Raw genomic sequence first — 20,024 nt, 5'->3', positions numbered from 1 at the left:
TGCTTTTTGTTCAATGTTTGCAATCAAGTAAATAGAACATCAAGAAAAAGGCACAAATGATGAGTTGGGATGCATTTCTAATTCAATGTGTTGCACAGCTCCTGTGAATATCTTTTAGATTGCATACTTTCTGATGCAGGGACTGTCTCCATCTGGGACATGATGCAGATAATAAGGAAACTAGGGAAAGAGAGGGGACCATCAAGAGCTATGTAGTTACCCAGTATCCAGTAATTATGCATTTTATCAAGTAGTTATGCACTTGGTGAAAACGTCCAGATTGTTTACCTAATCACATAAATTCAGGGTCGCTTTTTCTCTCTCTTTTTAAAGTACATGACAACAAAGCGAAGGGACCTCTTCAAGGCAAATATCAAATATTTCCACTCCTCTACCTTCAGTCTCTGTAAGAGAGGGGTCAGAAGGTGTCAAGTTTCTATGTGAGCCACTGCCTAGGTGCAGTGATGACTCTCACTGTATATAAATCCTTAGACTAGCTCAATGGATAGGTGCATTTACTTCAAGAAGTCCTGGCTTGTGGCCCAATCAAAGCCCATTGAAGTCCAGAGGAAAGATTCCAGCTGACTTCACTGGGCTTAGGATCTGGCCCTTAATGACTAGGTCTGAGTCATTACCAGACATCAGGAGTATCTGTACAAGGCACTGTTCAGCACCACTTGTTCGCTCACTCCTTGTATGGGCTGGAGGAAGAGCAAGGCGGAACATGGACTTAGACATGTGGGAATCTTCCCGAGCTGTACATGCCTGCAACTGCAGGTCAGAACCAGACCTGAAAAGGGCCTTTGTATAGTGCCATCATTTATCCCTGCCATAAGACCAGTGACAAGGGTCAATAAAGTACTTCTGTGCTCACGACAGATGCGAATTCTAATAGGAATGGCTGGTGGAAGTTTTAGTCCAAAGGTCAGATTTCAAGAATTTAAGTGACAAAAGCTTGTTAGAGCTGTCACTATGGCAGTAAAGGGTGCATGTTGGGGACCAAAGATAAGGTCAGTAGCTTTTGTTTGAAGCACAGATAAGGTCAATGACTGAAGGTCTATCAAGATGCCAGCATTTTTAGAACACGAGAAGCATTTTGCAACAAGTTTTCAAGACTTGGGCATCTTTTATTATAAAATTAATAAAGGATGCTTCATCCCAGAGGAATGAGGCCTCAATTCATTAAAGTTTCTTAGCCCCAGAAATGCATGAACATGGAATTAGTACACTGGCTACTGTTTATAGAAAGATTCCATAGGTTTTCTTTTCTTTTCAGATTTTCTTTACACCGAACTAGAACTGCTGTGGCCAATTTTCTTGTTTTTCATTATATTTCCCCAGGGATGTACCACCCAAAAATTGCAGCTGAGTTTGGCCCAAATGATGCAATCCTGAAATAACTAATTATTTAGCACTTAATAACAAACATTTTCTCATTTAAATGCAGGTGAAACATTTTTTTAAAAGGAAGAACTGATTAAGGGGGTTTCTAACAAGTGCCACTTCGAAAGTAAAACAATCTCCTTGGAGGGGAATACAGTATTTATAATGAAGCTATTACCCATTGATCTGACAATTAACATAAATTAAGGCCCAAAATTGCAAAAAAAAGAAAAGTGTGTACTTTAGCAGGAAACTCTGGGGAAGATTTTCATGCCCGGAGTCTTCAGTTGGGATTTAGTAGGAACTTATGGAGAGGATGAATAGTTCTCTTCCCTGTCCCATGTGGCAGCAGTCTTCTTGCATAGGAATTGACCAGAGGTTCATCTACCGTAGTCTAATATCCAGTGACCAGCACCAGATGTTTCAGAGGTAGGTGCAAAAAAATTCAATAGGGTTTTGCTGTCTTCTGTGTACACTCACAAAAGACCCCATTCATTTGATGAGAAACCAAATAGGGGTAGATAACAGGTAGTAACAGGAGATGCCTAGTAGGCGGGTACTTAAACTGCATCAGCCCATAATTATGAAACACAAAATCTAAAGTTTCTCTTTATATTTCTCTTTGCAATAAGATTATTGTCACTGGAAATTAAATTCTTCATATAACCCTTTATTAAACTAGTATGGTCAAGTCAGCTCCTTTGGAAGACCTTCTTTTGAATTCCATTGTTCTTTCTCAGTCTTTTTTGGCTACGTAGTCTGTATCATTATTTCATGCATGACATCGCCCAAGGTTTTCCAAAATAGGTGAAAGAATCTGTGCCGGCTCATCCACATGCCATCAGAAGCAAGCTCTTATTGTAAAAAATAGAATGTAAATTGAAACTTACCCTTATTAGGATTAAAAATGGGTCGTGGCCAGGCTTCTTCATGCTTACAAAATGTTTACAAAATGAAAGAATTTATTGTTGACTTCCAAAAAGAAAAAGATGTAACATTGTGTACTAAAGGTGCATGAAATAGCAACGCCTTGCTAGTGCTTAGTTTCCTACTGTCCCAAATTTAGAGACCGGGTATATTTTACAATGCAAAATTATTGCATTTCCATTTTAGACAGTGACTATCAGTTTTATATTAGAAAGTCAACAGTGCAGTGTCTAGCCAGAACAGTCTTAAAGGAAAGTGAAAGACTCGCTCTATGATATCCCTAATTAAATAATTGATTCCTGTGTTAACTACAACATGGTGTTTGGTGTTGAGTAATTATGGTAACCAATAGTTTGGGATGTGTTAATATCTTGATATAAGAAGTGTACTTGGTAACAGTCAGTTATAGAGATTTGCTTTTTATTCATGGAAAAACTGAATAAATATCTTGAGTGTTGGAAGCAGTTGTATATTTGGTTTCAGCTTCACAGATAAAATTCAATGTTTGTACAGGATGTGTACTAGTGTCCGGGGACTCCTCATTAAGGAATCTGAACAAGATTTCCACAAGCTGATATGGCTTATTGGAGTGCAGCACTTGTGCCTTAAACACAAGAGAGACAAGGTGGGTGAGGTAATATCTTTTAGTGGACCAACTTCTGTTGGTGAGAGAAACAAGCTTTCAAGCTTGTCCAGAGAACTCTTCTTCAGGTCTGGGAAACCCACTGTGTCACTGCAAAACACAAGGTGGAACAGATTGTTAGCATAAGTAGTTAACATATATTTCAAGGGACCATTCCAGGTGAAGCGGCCTGTTAACACCACTCCAATGGTAGAGAGGAAAGGAAGTGGGGGAAAAGCAACTGGTGTTAGAGGGTTGTTAGAGGGTTACAGATTGTTGTAGTAAGTCCTTTCTCTCTGCACCTGAGTGAATTCCACCCTAAGGCCTCATTTCTGCATTGTTATCCATGCTAGCATAGCCATCAGCCCACTACACCAGACTAGGGCCTATGCAGTCACTTGCTAAGAACCTCCAGATTTACCCTTTTAAATTTAATACTGTCATTTTTCTGTTCATTGTATGGTAACTCAGAAGGCTGGTGTTAATATCAAGAGGCTGCTGTGGGGGTTTTGATGACACCTTTGATGACATAACACAAACATAATATTAAGCCCATAACATCCCTTAAATAACTGCCTTGCCAGAATAGGCTTAACAACACACTTGGCTGAGACCAATTTTGCCATTCTAATTGTCTTATTTTGTCTCTAGATACCTGCTTGAGCTGGTCTAAATAACACTATTAGAGTTCTAATTGTACTGGTGAATTATGGTCTCTTTTGATGTCTGTTGAGCACCCTGTGGGAAAAAGTGTGAATTTACATCATGGCTGCAGTATGGAAAGGATTATATCTACCCACCACCAATATCTGTCTCTCTCTGTCTCTCACAAACACACTCACTCACTCATACACACACACACACACAAACGCACACGTGCTAGGTTACAGAAAGGGGCAGTGATTTCAAAAGGGGCAGTGATTTTGCATGCAAGAACTGCTTGTGTGGAACTAGAGCACCTAGTGAATCTCTGTGGAAATGATGTCTCCAAGGCCTTGCAATATGCAAATTCCAGCTCTGGTGAGAGTGCGCCTCTGATGATTGGGAGTTTTCATTCACATTGAGCCTTAGAGTCATCTTGGAGAAAACAACTCATCTCCTAGAAGAGGTGCCTGAGGTGTTTCACCTTCCACTGACTGCCACACACCTGAGGGGCTAGTGCTAAGAAGCAGGGAGCTCTTTCCAGGTAATACTAGCCTTGCTTCCATTTACAGTGACATTCCTGGCTGAGTCTAGCCAGGACGTGGCAAAGGTTTTGTGTGGTTCCCCTGGGTTAGAGAGATTGTTTTGTAAGGACCATACTGTGAGCCCCTTAACTCGCTGAACAGCATCCCATGTACCAAAGACAGCACCGGACTCCATCACTAAATGGAACACAGGTCGATCCAGTGGGATATAGAAGCCTGTGGGTGAACATCTCCGAGGGATCGTATCCCATCAGTGCCTCCTCCCCAACATCACATACGGCAGAGCTGCTGGCTCAGATGCCTTCCCAGTGAATGGAAGGGTGTGTGTGTGTGTGTGTGTGTGTGTGTGTGTGCACGCACGCCCCTGTGTCCCAACCCCACTCCCTGGCTGGCATGCTGGGTGGGCAGAGCAGAGCAAGCCCCCACATCCTGACCCTGCTGCCAGGGAATCAGAGTTTCTATTTTATCACCCAGCTCTGAATTCTATGGTGATGGAGGCCATTAATGAACAGGGTAGACTGCATAGCTCAAAGACTACCCTGTACAGAAAGGACTGTGCAAGGCTCAATCTTTTTGGTCACCGATCTTTCAGGGGCGGCTCTAGAGATTTTGCCGCCCCAAGCACGGCAGGCAGGCTGCCTCCAGCGGTTTGCCTGCGGAGGGTCCACTGGTCCCGCAGCTTCGGCGGACCTCCTGCAGGCCGCGGGACCGGCAGACCCTGCGCAGGCACGCCTGTGGGAGGTCCACCAAAACCGCAGGACCAGCGGACCCTCCGCAGGCAAGCCACGGAAGGCAGTCTGCCTGCCGCCCTCGCGGCGCCGGCAGAGCGCCCCCCGCGGCTTGCTGCCCCAAGCACACGCTTGGCGTGCTGGGGCCTGGAGCCGCCCCTGCGATCTTTCTCTTCAGTCATGCTTCAGTTCAGAATAGCAAACCATCAAGCACTTGTGGCCAAATACGATTATCTGAACTATAACAAATGTAATTCATTTATTGAGCACCTGCCAGAGGAACATCATGACCAATTTAAAGCGGTTATACAAGAGGGCCAGCTTCTGGCAAGAACATCGCTCTAGACCTCTTTGGATGCTGCAGATACATCGGCTCGATCAATATTCACGGCAGTGGTCATAAGGAGAGCATCTTGGCTGCAGCTGTTGTGCTTCCCGAGAAAAGTTCAAAGCACCATCAAATCACCTTCCTTTTGATGAGTGCAAGCTCTCTGCAGACTCGACAGATACATCCCTCCACACATTAAAAGACTTGAGAGGCACACTGCAATCCTTAGGGATTTATACTGCTTTAAATAAGAGATTTAGTAGGTCTCAGATGGCACAAAGAGCATGCCTAGCCCTGTATTCAACTTACTGTAGACCATCTGAGCCCCCATGCAAGAGGCCAAGCTACTCTGTAAAGAAACCACCTTCAGCTGCAACCATATCTTCCCGACCCTCCCTTTCCTCCTAGCGACAGTTTTGATGTATTGGGTCAGAGTCTCAACCGCCCAATCAACATGATTTTAAAGCTGTAACATAATATGCTCCCCCCTCCTTTTGGACGATGCCTCTCCTGCTTTCAAGCAACATGGGAGAATATAGCATCAGACAATTGGGTTTTGTAAGCCATAACATTTGGATACACTCTCCATTTCAAATCTATCCTTCCTACACGTTCCCCCTCCCCATCCCTCTTCAGGGACCCTTTTCATGATCAATTGCTGTTGCAGGAGGTTACCTCACTTTGATGTTTAGGAGCAATAGAACCAGTTCTTGTATAGCACAGGGAAAGGGATTCTGTTCAAAGTAGTTCCTGCTTCCCTGGAAGAATGGAGGATGTTGACCAATTTTAGACCTCAAGTCTCTTAACAGATGTGCAAAACAGCTGAAATTCAAGATGGTGACCCTTTCAGCAGTAATTCTCATATTAGAATTAGGAGATTGATTTGCGACTCTCAATCTATGAGACGCATACTTTTATATTGCTAGCCACCCTTTACACAAAAAGTTTCTTCAATTTCTAATCAACAACAAGCACTACAAATACGGGGTGTTTCCTTTCGGCCTATGTTCTGTCCCCAGAGTATTCTCAAGGGTTCTGTCAGTAGCTGCCGCCCACCTACATTGTTTGAGGATAGTAGTTTTCCCACATCTGGATGATTGGCTGATTGGGGCGGATCATATGAGGAAGTGTTGGTGGCAGTAAAGATGATGTGGTCTCTGTTTGGCAGCCTGGGTCTCCAAATAAAACTCAACAAATCCATTTTGACTCCCACACAAAATCTAGACTTCATAGAAGCTTCCCTGATGCAGTGAGAGATAGAGCAATACCTCCTTCCTAGCAGATTTTTCACAGTAACAGATCTCATGTCGAGGATTCAGGGCAGTCCTGGTTTGTGGTATCTGAGTACCTGGCTGTAGATAAGATTTTTTGGTGTGTCTGGAGTGGTTACTGCATCTGTGAAAGTAAGTGTAGTGATCTGTGGGTTTCTCATGTATAGTTGTCTGTCCAGGACAGTTGATGCTGGTACGGGTGTGTTCTACAGCGAGGTTGGTGGATGGGTGGTGGTTGTTGAAGTTGTGGTGGAAATCTGTGAAGGAGCTTAGGTCATAAGAACATAAGAACAGCTGTACTGGGTCAGACGAAAGGTCCATCTAGCCCAGTATCCTGTCTGCCAACAGTGGCCAATATCAGGTGCCCCAGAGGGAGTGATCCTAACAGGTAATGATCAAGTGATCTCTCTCCTGCCATCCGTCTCCACCCTCTGACAAAGAGAGTCTAGGGAAACCATTCCTTACCCCATCCTGGCTAATAGCCATTAATGGACTTAACCTCCATGAATTTATCCAGTTCTCTTTTAAACGCTGTCCAGAGGATGAAAATATCAGTATATCTCAGATACATCATTGGCTTCATGCTGCATTTTTTCAGAAATTCTTCCTTAAGGTGGACCATGAAGAGGCTGGCATACTGTGGAGCCATCCTGGTATCCATGGCTGTTCGGTAAAAGTGTTTGTTGTTGAATGTAAAATTTTTATGGGTGAGGATGTTTGGCAATGTGGTCGGAGTGGATATCTGAAGGCTGTGCTTTGGTTTGTAGATATTTGAGGCAGAGAGCAATGCTGTCATTGTAAGGGATGTTGGTATATACGGAGGTGACATCCATGGAAGGATGGTGTTCTAAGGTAGGTTGTTAATGTTGCAGAGTTTCTGGAGGAAGACTGTCATGTCCTGGAAGAACCTTGCCTTTGTGTGGTATGTGGTTTGAGGATGGTTTCTGTAGGTATTGATATTCCTTCAGTAAGAGTGCCATGGCCAGATATGATGGTCTGCCTAGGTTCCTGTTGTTTGTGTATCTTGGAAAGAATGTGGACAGCCGGTGGGATGGGTTTGTGGGGGGTGAAGTTAAAGAGTTTCTCTTGGGGTTGATTGGGAAGGATTGGATGATATCCTTAAATTCCTGGGTGAACCGTGGTGTGGGGTTTCCTTTGAGTTCTCCATAGTAGGTGGTTCTGGAGAGTATTGGTTGGCCTTGTTAACATAGTCATCATGGTTGAGAACTATGATGGCACCCTCTTGATCTGATGGTTTGATCACTATCTGGTGGTTGGATTTCAGGGACTATATCTGTCTGCTCAGTGGTGGAGAGACTGTGACGGGATGTTGTTGAGAATTTCACAGTCAATTTTTTTCCTGAAGTATTCAATGTAATGATCAAGTGTGTGGGTTCATCCAATGTGGGGTGCCCAGACAGATGATTTTTTTTCTTATTACCATCGCTGGGGATCTGGTATTTCTGGGTGGTGGTATCATTATTGTGAATGAAATTTTTGAGGTGGAGTCAGCAAAAGAAGTCTTCTCATTTTCCACATGTTGTTGTAGTATCAAGTTCTGTGCTGGGGCAGAAGTTCATTCTCTTGGAGATTACAGATAATTCAGATGCAGTTGTGGGTAGTCCTGATAAACTGATGATGTTGAGTTGTTGTACACATCCATTTGGTGGGTCCTGGTACTATGGTTTCTCCTGGAGGTGATGTTCTGTGCTTTGTGGAGTTGTTGTGGTTGGTTCTACTTTTTGTTTTTGTATTGGATGGCTTTCATCAGTTTATATATATATGTATGTTATATATAATTGTTTTGGGTTTCTTGCATGATAACTTTCAAGATCCCTGGGTCCTACACATGTCTATCACATCATCCAATACACTAAATGTCTCAATCATTACATGAATGAAACCAGAAAATCACTATGCTCTTAAATGAACTCACAGAGGAAAATGATAGCAGACAAAAACACCATATAACTGGTGGACGAACACTTCACAAAACAATCATTCAATATGTGACTTCTCAGTCCTTGTCCTCAAAGGAAACCGGCACAACACCATCAAAAGGAGAGCCTGGGAGCTTATATTCATAACTTTGCTAACCACTAAAATCATGGTCTTAATGAAGACAATAGATTTATGGCTTATTACAACAATCTGTAACTCCCTACCTCCCCTTTTCTGTCCTATGACTGCAGAGGTATTAACTGGCCACTTCACCTTGAAAGGTCTCTTACAATATAAGTTAACTATTTATGCTAAACAATCTCTTCCACCTTATATTTAACTGAGAAAGAGAGTACCTTTCCCATACCTGCAGAAGAGTTCTGTGTAGTTCAAAAATGTATCCCTTTCACCAACAGAAGCTGGTCCAATAAAAGACATTACATCACCTTGTCCCCCCATATATTTCTCACGCATCATACAAGGATGTAGTGAAGGGTAATTAATGGGTCTGATTCATCACTCTGTTACTCCAACGAAGTTACACCAGTGTAAAATGGGAGAAATGGCAGTGGTGACTCAGGCCCGTTAATTACACTTCACTATTGTCCCATGTGACAAGGGAGAGAGAGATGGGGGCAATTCTACCTGCCAGCGAAACACAGACACATCTGGGGGAGCACAGCTGTTTGTTTAACATCACTGATCTACCTTACATAATTTATTGAGGACAGGATGTGCAGAAGAATGTTGCATCTGCTCAAAATTGCAGGGAAAATGTAATATAATTACTTGAGACTATAACAGGGTTCAAAAAAAAGCTAGATAAGTTCATGGAGGATAGGTCCATCAATGGCTATTAGCCAGGATGGGCAGGGATGGTGTCCCTAGCCTCTGTTTGCCAGAAGTTGGGAGTGGGTGACAGTGGATGGATCACTTGATGATTACCTGTTACGTTCATTCCCTCAGGGATACCCGCATTGACCATTGTCGGAAGACAGGATACTGGCCTAGATGGACCTTTGGTCTGACCCAGTATGGCCATTCTTATGAGATGCAACCTGCATCTCAGATATAGGATACAACCCTTACAAATAATGACATGGGATCTTTAATGGACCAAGTGATCAGAATCTTAATTTTACCCTCATCCCAAAGACAGCATCTCCAGCAGTGCAATGCCCGCTAGCACCATTCTAGTTTATTGATTCAGAACTGATTTACAAGATAAAATTAAAATTCTTTCAACTTCTTAGCTATCAAGATAGACGAATTGGACCATATTCTACTCTCTCTCCCTAGTGTAAACCATAGTAACTCTACTGAAACCATTGGAGTTACACCAGTTTTACATCAGCATATAAGACAGAAACAGGCCCATTATATTTACCCAGTCTTTTCTCTGTGGCTAAAATATCATTTTTATTAGCATAACAAATTGCAGGCCAGATCCTCTATGGAGCTATTCTGATTTATACTAGATGAGGTTCTAACTCACTGTTTTCATTATATTTCAGTTTGTTAAAATTAACAAATCAATAGACAGGGACATTGTTTTACAAATGTAACAATGACGAGTTGATGAGAGGAAGTTCCTACCGAATGTCCAGCATCACTGTGATTCATCAACATCAGCACCCAGGTGCCTTATGAATGTCTCCCATCCAAGCGTCAACCCATTTTGTAATGTCAAGCACAGTCATCTACAGACATGGTGCGCAGCCAAGAAAACCATATCCAAATTGGCACTTATTTTCATTGCTACATTTTTAAGTAATTGGTGACAAACTGTAAACAAAGGCTCTTCCTTCTCCATCCTGTATTCTCATTCTGTTGGATTGTGCCGTGAGTCCATAATGCTGAATTTGTGATATCACGATCATTTCAACAGCAAGAGACTGAGATGTCACAAGCCTTGGATTATGACTTCGCTGCAGGATAAAGGAGAAACTGGGCTGGGAGAGAATAAGCCTCTTATCCAAGCACGAATAGCTGAAATAATAGAAAAAGGAATATAGAAAATAACTGTGCATGTAAATTGCTTTTTGCAGAAGTGTTCTCTCTTTGTAAATTTTGCCCCAGGGTGAAAATGTACAAAGGACTAGAAAATATACTTCCAATACAAGAAATAATCCTCCGCTGGCAGAGAAATGGACTAGATGACCTTTTATTATACGTTCCTGGCTCTAACTTAGAAAAGCCCCACTTGGAGTTGTTTGTTTGCAGCTTCTTAGATTTCACTGTTGTAAAAAATTAATTATTTCATGGCATTTAGTTTTCTAAAAATCATACAGATCTTAAAGCAGGAGATTGTAACTTTACAGTCTGCCCTGAGTAAGGAGTAGCATGTAGCTACGCTACACTACACCAGGAGCAGACCAGACAACAAACCGTGACTAAAAGAGTCCCAATCCCTCTCCAGCTCCCGTTTTGATCTGAGAGCATTTTACTCTGCTCATGGAATGTTTTACTCCTCTGCACCTAACTGGCTACTCTAGCTAGCAGGTGGGTAGGAGGAGAGTGATACTGCGCCCTTCCTGCCCCCTTCCCACTCACAGAAGGGAATATCAAATGAGTAGACCTTGGTCTCCTGACCACAGCCAGAGTCACAATCTGAGCAGGCCAAATATAGAGCCTTACTCCCACTTACTCACCTGCAGTTGAGTAAAGGCTTTAATAATCTAACCCCACATTTTTTCTTGTTTTGCAAGGCAAAGTGATACAGGTAAAATCAAAGTTAACACAGGCCAGACTTTTACCACACTCCTGCTAGAAAACCTGCTTACCTGTCTATCTGGAGATTCCTCTTGCATATGGTGGAATCCTCAGAGACCTCATAGCAGCTCTATACTTTTGCTTCTGTCCCCCACCCCTTGCAGGAAATGTGATTGGGGTAAATGAGCAATCTGTCAGAATGGTCCTATAGGTCGGTGAGCAGCCAGGCATAAATTAGAGCTGCCTTTGCCCTGCTCTAACTTGTGTTCCCAGATTTGATTACCTTAAAGGTAGCTTAAAGACACCTTTGGCACCATCCCCCATGTCCTGTCCATGGTATGGTGTTGCTACCCTTACTCCTGTGTTGCTGCTGGTGGTGGCTCTGCCTTCAGAGCTGGGAACCCAGCTTTGAAGGCAGCGCAGAAGTAAGGCTGGCAATACTGCAACCCCCCTACAATAGCTTTGCAACCCCCTTTTGGGTCTGGACCCTCAGTTTGAGAAAAGCTGATCTAGAAGATAGAACACTGGACTGGCACTCCATTTCTGTTCCTGGGTCTCACACGGGTCTGCAGGCTAACCTTGGGCAAGTGACTTCAACTCTTTGTTCCTCCATTTCTCCATCTGTAAAATGGGGATAATTATATTGCCCTCTTTTGTGAAGTCCTTTGAGATCTACTGATGAAAAGCGCTATATAAGGGCTAGCTAGCAATTATTTGGATACATATTTAAGATCATATATATCTCAATTTTGGGTTCCTAGCTAGAGACGCTGCAAAGGGAGCTCATTTTCAGAGCGTGGTGCCCAACACTTTCTGAAAATCAGGCCTCTCTGCACAATGTAGCATAAGGTGAAATGATGAGAATAGGTAAATATGGAGTACTTATAAAGCAGTTCACTCTATTTAAACACTGAACAATACACTTCTGATGCAATCTCTTCATAAAAGAGAGGGAGAATGATATCTGAGGTTTATTTTTTGTGAAAAGCATGAATTGTAAATAGGTCTTTGTGCAAAATGTCAGCTGCATTTCGAAGTAAATGATATTGACTTGATAACCCATGATAAATAATACTAAAAATGAGACCTACTGTATGCAGCTGCAGGTGTGTTTGTATACATTTATGCAGCTATGGAAAAGACCCAGAAAAGCAGTAATGAATAGACTAACAGCAAACTGAGTTTATTTCAATTAATGACAGCAGTAGTCAATCAGTAATAAACCATGATCATCTGCAATTTGTCATGTTCCATGCCAAAAGGGAAGTTGGTACTGGACCTGATTCCTTACTGTGTTCCTTGTGTAGTCATTTACACATACAAAGTGGGTGTGAAGGGCTACTAAAATCAGAATGTTTTACATCCACTGTGCACAGGTGCAAGTGGCTGAAAAATGTGTAATACAGCAGGAAATCAAGTCTCCAAGATTTAAAAAGCAGTAACTTGAGGAAGATTGATATTGATTCCACTTCATCCTTAGGATGCATCCAGCAGATCTTTGAGATTGTGCTGTTTAGAGATCCTCTTACCACAGTGATGGATAGCTCTGCCTTTAGCAACTGTGTCCTAGGACCTACATAATGACTTTCTTGGTAGCTTGCTTACCATTATATTTTCTGTTTCTATGTATATGTGTCCAGATCAGTGTACAGCTGATATACAATACATTTAATTGCTTGGTTTTTAATTACCTGATAGGCTACATCTCTTTGAAAACCTCCAGCTGAGCACAAGAGTCAGAGAACTCTACCATGTTAAATGTTGAGTATGACAAAGGAGAACCACACACACTATTTGTCTTGCATTCTGAACTGAACATGAGTTTACAGAATCCAAAAGCTGACTAGGTATCAAACAATTACCTTTAATTTCACTTTAGTTTGTAGCTTGTTCAAACATGTATTTTAGGTTTCAAGAAAGACAAATATAATTCTTAATGGACATGGGGCATCTGCATTAATGCCAAATGTATTCATTATAATCATTGTGATTACAGTGAGTACTTTGTGAATTAATAATTATAGGACACTTCAGATAAAGTATTACCAATGTAATTAAGGCCATGCTAGTTTGCAAAATTCCAGCCCATACATTTTGAGTAATTAAAAAGAGAAAGAGAAACTTCTAGCTATCTGAAAAGTTTTGTGCCAGCATGAACACATTTTTGTATTATTTAATGTATACTGATAAAAATCTCAATTAAAAGTTAATCGGAAAGGAGGAGCTGACTTGTTTTTCATACAGACCTAAACTGTGGCAGTGTACAAGAATAAACTTCCTTCACAAAAGTCCATTGCACTGGGAAAGGCATTGAAAACTGGCTATGCTGAAAACTCCATGTGAGTTCCAAGGCCCTAGCTGGGGTTGTCAGCCCTCCAGGATTGTCCTGGAGTCTCCAGGAATTAAAGATTAATCTTTAATTAAATATTATGTCATGTGATGAAATCGCCAGGGATTTGTCCAACCAGAGTTGGCAACCCTAACCCTAGCATATATATTTCATTCATTGGTTGGTTGTTTAGGTAGAAATCAAGGGGATACCAGACTGTTTCTTAACATTTTATTTTGGATAAATGTCTTTTAACTTTTAATTTAGTCACAGCAACTGTCGCAGTAGCAGAGCTAGCTGCATCTCTGCCTGTTTTCTGAGTGCATCCACTTTAGGTGTTCAGCCTCTTGTCTTTACCTGTCTGGGATGGAATCATGTGATTCTTCCACTCTTAGGCTATGTCTACACTACATCATTTACAGCAATGCAGCTGCACCGATGCAATTGTACTGCTATAGCACTGCAGGTGAAGATGCTCTAAGCCAACTGGAAAGAGCTCTCCCGTTGGCTTAAGGGGGTAGCTATGTTGGTGGGAGAAGCTCTCCTGCCTACATGGCATTGTCCACACTGGCACGTAGGTCTGTATAACTTACGTCGCTCAGCGGTGTGGATTATTCACACTCCTGAGCAATATGTTATACCGAAGTAATTTGTAATGTAGACATAGCCTTAGGCCAATGATCCAAGAATGCTGCCCCATGCTGAACCAGCCACTTATCACCCTGCAGGTCAGGGCCGGTGCTACCATTTAGGCCAACTAGGCGGTTGCCTAGGGCGCCAAGATTTGGGGGTGCCAAAAAGCGGCGCCCCCCAATTTTTTTTAAAGCATTTCAGCGGCTGCTGCGCTGGAAGGGAGAGGGAGTCTGAGCCGCTGCCAGCAGCCCGGGGGTTCCCCTGGGTCAGCGCGCTGCTGGCAGCCCGGTGGTTCCACCGCGCAGTTGCTGCTCCACTTCTCCTGCCTCCCAGGCTTGCAGTGCCAATCAGCTGTTTGGCGCCGCAAGCCTGGGAGGAGAATTAGAGCAGGGGCAGTGTGCTCGGGGAGGACACGGAGCAGAGGTGAGCTGGGGTGGGGAGGTGCTGCACAGTTCCCGGAGGGGGAGCTGCCGCTCTGGGGGCGCCTCAAGGCGGGGGTGGGGGAGTGGGGAGCTGCTGCAGGGCAGGGGTGGGGGCGCAAGGTGGAAGTTGCGCCTAGGGTGCGAAACTTCCTTGCACCGGCCCTGCTGCAGGTACAATTGAGTTTTAGGCACCTACTTTTTTCCCCTTGGGGAACTTGCAACCCTCTTTAAAACAGAGTGGTGTTATTTAGCGATTGCAACAAAGCATTAGAGAAAAAAGGAGTTTAAAATCAAAAACAACTGACACACACATTTAATCTAATCTTACGCTTCACTATAAACCTAATTAGATAGAGCTGAAGTTACAGGAACAGAATAGAACAAATTAATATTCTCCTAGCCAGCCCAGGTCTTCCTGTGTGTGGGGGGGAGTTTGTCTGGCTCTTTCCCTGTTCAAATTGCTTTTCTCTGGTCAGCAGGAGCATCCATTAGGGCCTATCCAGGAGGATGTCCCATGACAGCTGCTCCACTGTTTGGCCAATTATTTCCATTCAGTCTCAATGGGTTTAAATCATGGGCCTAATGTCTGTATCTCTCCTGTGGCTGAGAATGTTGGAACTGTCTGATCCCCTTTATTAGTCTAACACGCCATCTTAGAAGTCAATTGCATTTTGGTTACAGACCAAAATAGGCATTTAATGCAGCCACTTATGGCCCTATATTGTCACAGTTACGTACCTATCATCAAAAGAAAGGACTTGTAAGTAATAGAAATTCTAATTCTCTGACTAGCTGTTTTGAAGGTGACTCAAACTTTGAAAAGTTGCCCAACCTCTAGGCATCTTGAGCCTGATTTTCAGAGGTGCTGAGCAGGGCAGCTCCCAGTAATGGCAGCTACATTGTGAATGCTCAACATCTCTGAGATTCAGGCCTAAGGTGTTTCAGTCAGACACCCAAAACCACAAGCAGCCCAAATCAGAGGCCACTTTAGAAAGTGTTGAACTTGGTATCTTATGATGTTATGGATCTGTAGGGTTGTTAGTGTGGTGCTTAGCCTGTATCGATTGCATATCAAATGTTTCTCAAATGTTAAAGTTTTTATTACCATCTAATTTGCACTATAGTCTATATTTTTAAATGTAGAGGTATAGCACATGATGAATGAAGTCTAGATTAGGTTCAGCCTTTTCCACCCTTAAAGTCCTAAGTGAAGAAGGAGCATCCCAAATGCATTATCAGTGTATATTTGCTTCTGCTACATGGCATCAGAAATCCTTAAAAGTAAAGGAAAGTGTATTTATTTCAGTCTAAAACTGTTAAAACCAATGCAGAGACTTGAAAGTGTTTCCAAATTTATTGCCATCACTAAGTGTCATGAACATTTATGTCACTGTATACTGTGAAATATAAATAACCATGTAAAGCTGAATAGAAATCAAGGAAGCCCTGGAAGCTTTTTTCTTACAGTATTCTAAGTAGCTTCTTACCAGAAACCATTTAGCCGTACAATTAGTCTCCTTCTTAAAGCTGGAATACTAGTCTTGTTGTCAAGCATATTCTGTAGTAATACTGTATATTTTCAACTATGTCTCTATATGAAAATTATCCCTCTCTTCTGTTTTTGAGTTTTGTTTTCTGCTTTTAAACTTTTTGGAGGATCAGGACATGTTACTGTCTATACTGAACTTTTGTTCCTGAAAAATATTTTTTTTTAAATCTATGGGATTCTGATTCTCTTCTTACATTGCATTGTAAATCAGGAGGAACTCCATGGATGTGAATGGAGTTTCGTTGGTGTAAGTGAGATCAGAATGAAACCCTATAGTTTCCAAGCCTAAGTGTTAAGTTTCAAAATGATAGTACCATTGATTTTCTTTTGACTCTAATTAATTTCAGGTGCTCAACCTGTTCCTTGCCTTGCTACTGAGTTCTTTTAGTGCTGACAACCTTTCAGCACCGGATGAAGATGGAGAGATGAACAATCTGCAGATCGCTTTTGCTCGGATCAACAGGGGGCTTCAGTATGTGAAAAACACAACATGGGATTTCTGTTGTAATTTACTTAGGCATCCGAAGACGACAGCTGAAAAGAAGGCAATGATTAAACTTGCTGCCCAGAACACAGGTGTCCTTCACAACTATGTGAATAGCCATACCACTGGAGAGATTGGTAAAGATGTGGAGAACCACAAAGAGAACCATGCTGATGATGGGACTGACAAAAATGGGCAGAAACTCCCAGTGATTAGTGACAGTGATGATTTTCTGACCAACCCTGACCTGTCCATCTGTGTTCCCATTGCTGTGGGGGAGTCTGATATTGAAGATCAAGAAGATGAGGAGGAGCAGAGCACATTCACAGAAATGGAACAGGTAGGGAGCCAAAATGTTTGTTTGATAGCATTGGTTACTGAGAAGATATCCATTTCCACGTCCACCTCTAGATCCATGGCTCATAATGCAAACATTTAAGACCAAATCCTGCCTTGGATATGTACTTGCCATTCTCATTAACTTCAGTAGAAGTTACGTGTGCATATCCAAGGGCGAAATTCAGCCTTTAACAAAGGGACGTCTCCTATCATTGTATGCTTTCGCTATGTCTAAATGAATTATATTAACAAGAGTAACTAAATTCCCTCACACATCCAGCCCCAGTTCTCCTTTAGTTCAAATCACAGGAATGTTGGAGAGGGCCCTTAGGTTCTCTGACAATTTAAAATGAAAGTTTCCATACATCAGGAGGGGAAGGTGGCTTGATTTGGTTTATGTAGCAGAACTTCAGCCCCAAGTCGTTCTGTTTAAAGGGGATGAGCCATGCAAATGCTGATGTGACCATGTGTAGAAGCACATAGTGGCTGATTTAGGAAGCACGTTTTCGAGAGAGGCAAAAAACGTGTTAGTAACATGCCTTAGTTTGACACTGTAAATGTACTTATTCTACAGAGCTCTCAATAGAGCTGGTTGGAAAATTCTGAATGTTTTGAAATTTTGATGAAAAACAGAAAAATCATTCACAACAAATCTTCTCTCTCCCCTTTTTGAACCGCTCTACCTCTCCATTTTATGGTTCAGAGTTAATCAGGTTGCAACCAAAGCCATTAGCTCTGATCCAGCACCCATTGATGTAAATGGAAACCCATGGACTTCAGTGGGCCCTTTGCATCAAGCTGAAGTTCTTTTGGGTCTCAGAGATGTAAAGAAGAATGTTCAAACACCAGCATTATTCTTAGAGATGTGTTATGTGAAGAAAGTATAACCAAATAACCAAGTAAAGAGTCACAAATAGATAAATGTTAACCTCTAATGCTTCACTATGGGAAAGCTTATTACATATTGTCACCAGCCAGTATTGCTGTATTGATTGATGAGCTGATAGAAGATGGAGAACTAGAACTCTAAATGTTATCAAGCCATGTCATCCAAATAGACATCAGGATAATGAAATATGCAGTCAGAAAATATTTGGAATTACCTTTAAAGGGTTGTTTTTCTTTTACCTTATTTAAGGGTCGTGTATTAAAATCTTTGGTTTCAGTGAAGGTGGCATGGAAAGTAAAGTAAATTAAATCTAAACCTGAGTGTGACTATTTGCTGTTTTGGCTTTGTGCATTTTGGCTGTATTCTTAACAGCAGGTGCATTGTTTAAGCTCTCATAGGTCCTGTCAGTTGCTCCCTAGTTATAGCTAAAAGAAGGCAAGTAAGCATACGTAAAATAAATATGTGATAGTTGCTAAATAGAATGATTGCTACTGACAATGTTTGTGTTCTCTTTGAAATCTCTTTCCCCTCCTCCATAATAGTTGAATACAGGCAGAGTACCTTATAAGGTAAACCCTAAATACTGTGGCTTAGAGTATGGTGGCTTTGCTATTATTATTTAATCTGATATTACTGATTGCCTGAAATTCATATTATTTTTCTGGAGATAGAATCTATTTCTAGCTGAGATTTGAAAAAAAAAGTGTCTTGTCTTCGTACATCAGTTCAAGACAGTGGGGTTGTGGTGCATCGTTAAATACTCTTGTTTGCTCATCAGATGAACAAAAAAGCATATGTTCATTGACCCTTCACCGAGAAATATATCTAGTACTATATGCCATGCTTTTCAAGCTAATAAACGATAGTGCGTACAGTCACAACTTAAAATGCAGTCTCTTCTCATTGGAGTTTGCTGAAGTTTCACAACAGGATCTGAGGAAAAAGTATAAAAACACTGATTTCTAGATTAGCAAGACTGCACTGCATTTTTACACATTCATGTAGCTGTTGGCCTCTCTCTCATAGGTAAGTATTAGCTCATTTCATGTTATTGTAGCAAGAAAATGTAGAATCAGAATCTTACTATACGTATTAGAGCTGGTTGGAACATGGAATTTCCATCCTGCAGGAAATTTTGATAGAAAGTTGTTTACATCCCGAATTGGGATGAAAAGTCTGAGTTTTTGCAGAATGGAAATTCTGAAAAATTTCTAATGAGAAACATCAAAATGTCCTTATTGAACCCTTAAGGAAAAAATGTATCATAAAAATGTGAATGATAATGATGAGTATCAGAGGGGTAGCCGTGTTAGTCTGGTTCTGTAATGATGAATGATAATGATGAATGATGAATCAGTTAATAACATCTTACTACATGCCCCAAAAGCCAGAATACTGCAATCGAGGAAGAAGGCCATTATGTTTTTTTTTTTAAAAGTGACCTGCCTTAGAGGAGAACTTACGGCAGCTGTAATATATATTGGTAATGTGTGTGTGTGTGTTGTGATAAACTCAGGACAGACAGTTGCGGGGGCGGGGGGTAGGAGTCAGTCCCAGAGGGTTAAAAGGCCCTCCTCCTTATCAACTGAGAGACAACTATAGGTCAATCAGGTTCAGCTGAGAAAGGGTTACCAAGGTAGCAAATTAGAATCAGCTGAGGGGGAGCTACCTGAAGGTAATTAGGACCAGGTGATTCCAACTTGGGGCTGCCTGAGACCTTTTTAAACCCCTTCCTGGGAGGAAGGAGGGGGGGAAGCAGAGAGAGAGAAGGAGCCTGGCTGCCAGGAGTGTTGGAGCAGCAAGCCTCCCCAGGAGGAGCGGCAGTACGCTCTCCCACAAGGCAGGAAAATATTACTTTAAATAAGGCTGGTGGGAAGACAGGGAACAGACTTCCCCTGAGTCCTAAGGGGGACTGCAATTACCCAAGCCTGTCTCCCCAGGGCTAAAAACAGCAGAGGCTGGGGAGACTGAGAAGGTACTTTGCCACAATATATATACACACACCCACCCACACCAATGGTATTGGTACATTACGAGATAGAAATGGTAGCATTATCAGTAATAATGCAGAAAAGGCAGAAATGTTCAATAAATATTTCTATTCTGTATTTGGGGAAAAATAGATGGTATAGTCTCGTCACATGGCAATGATAACATTCTTTGTATTCCACTAGTATCTCTAGAGAACATTAAACAGAAACTACTAACGTTAAACATTTTTAAATCAGTATATCCTGATAATTTGCATCCAAGAATTTTAAAAGAGCTGACTGAGGAGCT

At 41.9% G+C, this 20,024-nt stretch overlaps 1 protein-coding gene across 3 annotated transcripts in view; it reads left to right on the top strand.

Moving 5' to 3' along the window:
- Positions 1 to 20,024, top strand: part of LOC123363577 (sodium channel protein type 5 subunit alpha-like) — a 276,479-nt gene that overhangs the window by 137,650 nt on the left and 118,805 nt on the right. For all 3 annotated transcript variants that reach the window (XM_045004716.1, XM_045004715.1, XM_045004714.1), the window contains exon 16: positions 16,380 to 16,856. In XM_045004716.1, the coding sequence (XP_044860651.1) occupies positions 16,380 to 16,856 (477 nt within the window). The remainder of the gene's footprint in view (positions 1 to 16,379; positions 16,857 to 20,024) is intronic.

This window comes from Mauremys mutica, chromosome 2 (assembly GCF_020497125.1).
Source record: "Mauremys mutica isolate MM-2020 ecotype Southern chromosome 2, ASM2049712v1, whole genome shotgun sequence".
NCBI lineage: Eukaryota > Metazoa > Chordata > Testudines > Geoemydidae > Mauremys > Mauremys mutica.
Note: the sequence above shows the minus strand (reverse complement) of the source record. Positions and strands in the feature narration are given on the sequence as shown.